The sequence below is a fragment of the Micropterus salmoides genome, unplaced genomic scaffold, assembly GCF_014851395.1.
Source record: "Micropterus salmoides isolate LMB-PRFRI ecotype aquatic unplaced genomic scaffold, ASM1485139v1 Ms_hic_scaffold_19, whole genome shotgun sequence".
Lineage (NCBI taxonomy): Eukaryota > Metazoa > Chordata > Actinopteri > Centrarchiformes > Centrarchidae > Micropterus > Micropterus salmoides.
The window spans coordinates 8,559,031-8,567,120 of record NW_024041039.1 but is presented as its reverse complement, the minus strand read 5'-3'; the positions used below and the strand labels follow the sequence as shown (position 1 = coordinate 8,567,120).

The 8,090-nt window shown below is 40.2% G+C and overlaps 1 protein-coding gene across 1 annotated transcript; it reads left to right on the top strand.

Annotated features, from left to right (window-relative positions):
- Positions 1-381: 381 nt before the first annotated feature.
- Positions 382-6,997, top strand: golga5 (golgin A5). Its single transcript, XM_038728723.1, has 13 exons — positions 382-567; positions 2,037-2,699; positions 3,361-3,558; positions 3,648-3,867; positions 3,958-4,081; positions 4,179-4,382; positions 4,610-4,780; positions 5,249-5,377; positions 5,492-5,590; positions 5,688-5,907; positions 6,188-6,287; positions 6,398-6,461; positions 6,555-6,997. Exons 2-13 carry the CDS (start codon positions 2,045-2,047, stop codon positions 6,630-6,632), a joined length of 2,262 nt encoding a protein of 753 aa, XP_038584651.1. The 5' UTR covers positions 382-567; positions 2,037-2,044; the 3' UTR covers positions 6,633-6,997.
- The last annotated feature ends 1,093 nt before the right edge of the window (positions 6,998-8,090 follow it).

Genomic DNA, 8,090 nt, shown 5'->3' with positions numbered 1-8,090 from the left:
TAAGTGTACTGCACAACAGTTAACATAGCATCCATTATCACACTGCAAATGTTGATGGATGTTTGAGACATTTACATTATATGTGAAGAAGAGAAAGTGCTCTTACTTTGTGTGCGTTTCCAAATTTTTGCTTGAACTTTTTAAAGGGACTTGTTTTTTCATATTCATAAACTCATCCTATTTATTGCTCTTGATAACAAAATTGTTTTTGTAAAGGTGAACAAAGACATAAAAATGCACCAAACAATAATTGTTTATGATTGCTAATATTTATATTCATATGATATTCACATACACGCAGGAAGGAGGTGGGTGATGCGCATTGGAAACCTCATTGGCTAATTTTTGATCAGGCTTTTCAGAAGTCGGACTGTTGTGGGGTCCTGGCTTGTAGCTCTTCCTGGTCCACGTATTGAGAACATCACCAAATATCCTGTTGTATGACAGATAATGACATTTGACCGTGTTTATCCAAACTATATTACTCTTTCATGTTCATCAGCTGAACCCCGGCGGTAGCCAGGTGGAGACTGAGGCATTTTGAGATTGGGACGTCGTTCACAAACGGTACGTTAGAGGCTTTCCTTTAGCAGCCAGCTAGCCTGTTAGCTTTAGCAGTCATGAAGTTTATCTTGAACCAACTGTGTTTACACTAGTTTTATGATAATGTAAGCCCAGCTGCTGATGACTCATGTAATAACTATGGTTATGCATATGTACCAGAAACACTGCAATGTCGTTATAATAACTAACAAGCCAGCTAACTGTTAAGTTATTGACCTAGCAAGCTAGCTGTGCAGAAATTGAGCATTTAAAAGAGAGTTTCAGTCCTGAGTGGAGTCTCTCAGGCTGATTACAATGCCTGCAAGTAGTTTGACTTTATGGCGCTACTGTAATCTTAATTTTAACTATCGGTCAATTGCTGTTTTAAAAGGCATACAGTCCCAATTTTAGATAGCTGTCTCTTGCTCCTACGTGGTGCAGCGTCTGCCAAATGAATGCAATGTAAAACTCGATGCATGGAGAATAGATATGAAGGAGGATATGACTTGATGAGTCAAAAACAAAAAAATTCAGACTGTTAACTAATTCAGTATAGAAATGTAATGATAAATCGTAGTACTGTACTCATTATTACTATTAGTATCTTATTACTATTTATCAACATTTCTGTTAATACTGTACATATCCACTCTTTTATATATTTATATTTGAATCTATATTTTTAGATTTGTATATTTTGTTATATGTTCTGCTTACCTACTTTTTTATTATTCTTTCTATTCCTTAATATCTTGACATGCAAAGTGAGCCATTGTAACAAAAGAATTTACCCTCAGGGTTCAATAAAGTATTTCTAATTCTGATTCTGTTTTCTAATCCACGTTTTCCCTGATTTTACAGATATTCGTATGAAAAACAAGGACAAATAAAGGTTTATTAATACTTAGTTAACAGGAATGTGCAGGGCTACAGCCATTCTGACAGATGGTTGATAAATGTTTAGCTGTCTGTGTAAGGTAAATTTACTTTGCAGCAATCATGACTCACTGACTTTATATGGACACACCTTCAATAGGAGTGTAGAAGTTGTGAATAGCTTGTTTAGGAGATATTGATTTATAACCTTTATTTATTCAGTTTTACTGATCACACTCACATGGAAGTGGCTCAGTACCACAGTCTGATCTGGGGTTAAGGGCTTGCTCAAGGGCACCTCAGTGGTGGTAAGGGTTAGGGATTGCGGCTTTATCTTTCAGTTTCTCTGCCCTGATAGTCCAGGGATTGAATTGGTTTTTTGACCTTTAGACCTATAGATAGATAGATAGACAGATATCACCTTCAAATGATTTTGAAATTTTACTCTGTTGTTTTTTATCCTTTAGGAGGGCAAACACATTAATAATTGTTGCATGTTTAAACTCAAAAAAACCCATTATCGATCAACTAAACCTTAGTATATTGGAACCTGCTTGAAATGGGTCTGCACAAAGGCATTTCATACTCAAATTGTGCTTTTATGTTTCTGCTATTAGGATACAAAATGTCTTGGTTTGCTGACTTGGCTGGGAAAGCTGAAGACTTCCTGAATAAAGTGGATCAGGGAGCTGCCACTGCCCTGACCAAAAACCAGGCAAGGTCATCCTCCTTTTCGTCATCCTATGAAGGAGAATCAACTGTCAAACCTGAATACAACACTGCAGGATACAAGACCGATGCAGCTGTAACACATCATGCTTATTCATCCTCTGATAATGCACCAAGCTACATCGCTTCAGCAGCTGGCAACATCAAGAGATCCAGTTCAACGCTGCTGGCTGCTACTGCCAACATGGCCAGTATTCCCTCTGGTTCTGGCAGCAGTGTCCCCAACTCTGCCAAGACCTCATCTGGCTTTGTGAGGCCCAAAAAGAGCGAGCAGGATGTGGACGATGACATGCTCTTTGACTTTCTGAACAGCTCAGACCCTCCAGTCAGCAGCAGGAGGGATTCCAGAAGAGAACTTGTGAAGGTAGCAGTTCCAGTTACTGAGGCCCAAAACCTAACACCTCCTCCTTCCACCACTCCTCATACCGTCCCCTCAGCCCCATCAACTCCCCCCTCAACCCGGGGTGTATCCAGGGCCTCAAGCATTAGCTCACTGTCTGCTCACAGCATCAAAACATCAGAGGAGACCTCTGCTAAAGAACAAAGCCAAGGTATGATCAATAACGCCCTACATAATGCAGTTGTCATTTTTACCATTCAGTCAGTGTTGTGAAAAAGTGGCATGTTTCCTTATTCATAAGGGAGTAGAAACACAGAGTTAGAGTATGATTTTGGTGTATTAAGTTAAAACTCTTTTGGTTTCATTTGATTTTGATTTTTCTGTATGTTGGCTGTTGTCTTGTCCTGTAAGTGCACATATTTAGGAAGTGAAAGTACCTTTGTTTACCATGGGTGTAGCTTGTATACTAAGTTACATTATTTTGTAACTATTGTTTTACTGATTCAGATTAATATGAGTCGGGTTGTAACTACGTGTTTGGTATCTACAATTGTATGTAATTTGTAATACACTAGATCTCATTTTGCATTTCCTTAACCTGTAAGAAGACGATGTGATCAAGTCAAATGAAAGATTCTGAAAAGAGAAACGCAGTCAGTGATCTGTTTGTACTGCCAATCTATTGTGATATTAATATCACAAGATATCTAAAAAAGATGTCTAGATATTATTAAATCCAGGTGTACAGAACAGGAGCTTCAAAGGCAGCCATATTTTTTGCTTTATTTACATAAATAGTGTGTCTTTTCTGGCATTTATATCTAAATTATATTTTTGTGTGTTTTTTCATCACCCCCACTCGGACACCACAGACACACCTGAGAGTTCAGACTCAGGTTTAGCTGTCCCTCAGGAGTCCAGCAGGCAGGAGCCTCTTCCTCCCACAGAGGAGCCACAGAGCCAAATCCTGTCCAGTCTGCGACTGGAGAATCAGCTACTGCGCAGCGAGGTGGCCTCCCTCAACCAGGAGATGGCGTCAATCATCCAGAGAGCAAAAGACTTACAAGATGGTACGAGATGAGACAAAACGTCAACAATAATGGCCTACATTTCTGCACCTATCTCTCTGTATTAATTGCGTGGTTTTCTACTCATGCAGAATTAAACCAGACTCGTCTACGTGCAGACAGGTGGAACTCAGAGCAGTCTCAGACTGATAGGATGTTACGGGAACTTCGGTCACAGGTTGATGACCTAACAGAAGCACTCTCTGCCAAAGATGGTCAACTTGCAGTCCTGAAGATCAGACTGGATGAAGCTGATCAGCTACTGAAGTCCCGCAGTGCTGCATTAGATGAGGCACAGAAGGAAAAGTCAAGGTACACTCTTGTGAGCACCTTTTTAATTAAAGATCAGATTCAGCTTTAATGAACGAGGTTAGATATGAATTTCCTTGTTTTGGTTTTTAGAATTATGCTAGACCAAACAGAAGGGAGCAGCATGCAGTCCCAAGCGCTTGAAATGATACAGGAGAGGCTGCGAGAGACTGAACTGGCCCTCAGAAGGGAACAGGACAGCTACAGGCAGATGCAGGTGCACATGATGCTATGCAACTTCCTTTATAAATTACTGTTAAGTCTTGACTGAACACATGGAAATATAGACTTCTTAATTCTCTGTTCTTGTGTAGAGTGAGTATGCTGGCCGCCTGTCCAAAGTCGAGTCTGAGAGGCAGACCCTCGCAGAGACGGTGACTGCATCAGTGCGGCGAGCTGCAGAGGAGAAGCTCAGGGTCGACGACCTCCAACAGCAACTGAAAAGTGCCAAAGCTGCAGCTGAGACTGCCAAACAGGAGTTACAAGACTACAAGCACAAAGCTACACGCATCCTACAAGTAAGACATGCTGTCTTTTCCATACGTAGTGTCAGTATTTATATAAACAGTTCCAGACATTCATTGTTTTTAAAAGCATTTTTTTACATACAGATTCAGAATGACCTAAATTACCTTTTCCTGTTGAATGTTTTTTTTGTGTGTCCCTTTGCGAGTCATTTTTTTGTTACTAGGCTTCTTTTAATAAGCCTAACCTGTTTTTGATAATGTTGTAAATGGTCTTCTAGTCCAAAGAGAAGTTGATCAGCAGTCTGAAGGAGGGATCTGGTCTGGACACTCTGGACGGCAGCGGGGCCATGGCTCTGGAGCTGGAGGATCTGCGTCACGAGAAGGAACTGCAGAGGGAGGACATCCAGAAACTACAGGCGCAAGTACACACACTTAGGACAGAAATACAGGTGAGATGGTGTTAATGGCAGAAAATATAGGCAGGGGTAGTGTAAATTTAAAGTTATGATCATGGTTGATGGCTACACACTTGTGTGTTTGTAAATGTATCTGTCTGTATGATGTGAGGCGCTGTATACTGCAAAAGCAAATTTTTTTGTCTAATGTTTATTGTTTGTATACGTCTGAAACTATATCTGCAGTTGAATGTAAATACTCTGAGATTTGTATAGCACCTTTCTAGTCTTTGCGACCACTCAAAGCGCTTTTACACTACACTACATCACATTCACACAAATTTATACACTGGTGGAACAGACACCAGGGGCAATTCGGTTCAGTATCTTGCCCAAGGAAACTTCGACATGAAACCTGGAGGATCACCGATCATTCGATTAACAGGCAACCCGCTATACCTTCTGAGCCAAAGACATGTTGTTGATTCAGCTGTACAAGTGAGGTATGTTTTTGTCTCACAGGATTTGGAGAATCAGGCTCTGACAGAGGCAGAGACATGGCGGGAGCAGCAGGCGCAGTTAGAGGAGCAACAGGCTTTACAAAACAGAGCTAAGCAGGAGGTGGAGGCTGAGGTTGAGCGCTACAAACAGGTAAAGAGTAGTGATGATATAGAAAATGACAAACTGTCATGAATATGTTTTTCTTGAAACATATCTGAACTCGTAATTCATGTGGGATGTTTTTGTATTTTTCCAAAATAATAGGAGCTGCAGTACCTAGAGGAAGAGCACCATCGAGCCAAAACCTCTCTGCAGAGCAGAATCAAGGACAGAGAAGATGAAATCCAAAAACTCAGGAACCAGGTCAGTAACTTTACAGTCGCATGTAAATTAAGAGCCCCTATGCTGGGTTTGACCAACATCTGCTTTGTGACAAACTATTGATGGTGTACTCTTCCAGTTGACCAACAAGACTCTTAGCAACAGCCAAACAGAGCTGGAGAATCGTCTCCACCAGCTGACAGAGACGCTGATCCAGAAGCAGACGATGCTGGAGGCTCTGGGCACAGAAAAAAGTGCCCTGGTCTTCCAGCTGGAGCGTCTGGAACAGCAGCTGAAGAATGCTCAGGGAGGACAAACTGGAGGGCCAGCCATCAACATGAGTGGTCTAGAGGGACCAGGTAGGCGGGGTTTAGATGAAGGTCAAATTGTTTTGTATTTGGTGATGACCGTTTTTATTTTCAGTGCGATCTTAATATTTAAATTTTCAATACTTCAATGAGGCAAGAATGTAGAATGCATTTGATGATCAGTGTTTCAGGAGTCACTTTTATTTCCTTATTACCAACACATACATTTAAAACTGGACATGTGCATTTATTCTGTGTTTTATTAGGCTTAATAGTTCATCAGATTTCATTCAGAGTTCATGATGTCTTCTTCTGTGTGTTGTATTTTCAGGAGCACGACAAAGAAACACACCAATCCTTTTCAGTGATCAGGACAGTCCAGGAATGTATGGCAAAGTACGCAAGGCAGCCAGCACCATTGACCGTTTCAGGTAACATTTCACAGGAGTATTTTTTGTCCTCACCATTACTGTACTGTAATTACTCGTTTTCCTGTGTGAGATATAATCCCCAGTGATGATGGGAAATTCTGTAATTTCAGCATCAGACTGGGGATCTTCTTGAGGCGCTACCCTATGGCCAGAGTTTTCGTTATCCTGTACATGGTGAGTATTTGAATTTGAAATGGTATACCATTTGTCCATCTTGATGAACACTGGTTAATCAAAGAAATTAACATTTCAACTTCTTTTTTGCAGGCAGTACTGCACCTGTGGGTCATGATTGTTCTCCTGACCTACACACCAGAAATGCATGGTCATCCTGGTGGAAGATAGAAGGCTTGAATTTTAAAGTTGGGTGCTTAAAAGATGTTGGTTCTATGGACTTCAATGTAAGGATGGTACAAGCTGCTTGAATATGGGTCTGGGTCCCAACTCTCCCTGTTTTGCACAGAAATGCTATGAGTTAGACATTTCCACTGACTTGTTTTTTGTTTCCAACTTAAGATTGATAGCGGACAACTGCATTGAGTTTTAAAATAATTGCAGAGTGATCTATTGTATTGGTGGTCTGCTGAAAAGACATTAAATCAAACATGATCTCACATCTGTTCTTCTCTTTCAGACCTCTTTTCTCTTGAGAAATTGTATTTAACACTATGTAAAAAATAATCTTTTAATAAAAGAGTTAGAAGAAACAACATGGCCTGGCACTTTTCTAATAGATTATCTGAGCCACAAAACAACAAAACGAGGAACTTGTTCAGTTTCACTCACAGAAGTCAGTTTACCAGTCATGGGGAGTACGACTCAGCATTATTATCTCAATGTTAGTTAAAAACTACTAAAAGATGCTACTGGTTGCATTATGGGAACATTTGTAATTTACCGATAAAGACTGAAAGTCATGATATCATGACCTCTACTGCTTTGATTTTTACAATTCTTAAAAAATGTCTCTTTTGGGTCCCCTAACTTCATAGAAGGGCAAAACTACATTTCTTGCATTGCGGGTAACGTTTGTGTCTAGAAAATAAGAATTCATACGTAACAGAACTTATGACACTTAGAGCTGCCACAGCTGCCATTTCTGAACTATGGTTTCATGTAGTAAATATGTTAAAGTGTATGATTCAAGTTCAGATTCAAGTGATGCGCGGCCAGTGGTCTACAGCAAAACTGCCATGTTGCAGGTCAATTGTATATTAGAGATTAATGCCCTTTGTATAGTTATTAATGTGGGGAAAGTTTCACACAAATAAAAATATGTATATAAATAACTGTATATATTGTTTGATTTTATATGTTACCATATTTTAACATACACATAGGCTAATTATTACATGTTTTGTGTGTAGCATGAAGAAACTACAAATTACGTTTCGTTTCATTTCGTAGCCTTGTGCTTTATAATGACAAATAAACTACCTTGTAAGTATACTTACTCCAAGCCTAACTGTGACGCCCTGTGGGGTCATGAGTGTGGCCTGTCTCTCTCTCTCGGGGGAGGAGGGGCTGATTGCAGTGGCTCTGGGCACCTGGGCAAATTGAGTATTTGGGACTGTTTTCTCATTCGGCAAGGGGCTGCTGTCAAGACCAGATCAGACCTCCCTGCGGCTGGCTCCCTGGTTTTCCATTTATTTTGGTTTTCTTTGGTTGGACTGTTGTGTTGTGGTATTTGTTTTGTTTGCATGCTACAACACCTTCACACATACATTCACGCAACCATGATCCTGCACACTAATGAAACCACAAACTACATACCTCATACTTTAATTATGTTCATTTGAAGTA

Excerpts from the sequence above, each read along its gene's own strand:
- golga5 (XM_038728723.1), top strand. The coding sequence starts at position 2,045 with ATGTCTTGGTTTGCTGACTTGGCTGGGAAAGCTGAAGACTTCCTGAAT. Across the intron at positions 2,700-3,360 it reads TGCTAAAGAACAAAGCCAAG|ACACACCTGAGAGTTCAGAC; the intron begins GTATGATCAATA and ends CGGACACCACAG. Across the intron at positions 5,591-5,687 it reads TCCAAAAACTCAGGAACCAG|TTGACCAACAAGACTCTTAG; the intron begins GTCAGTAACTTT and ends GTACTCTTCCAG.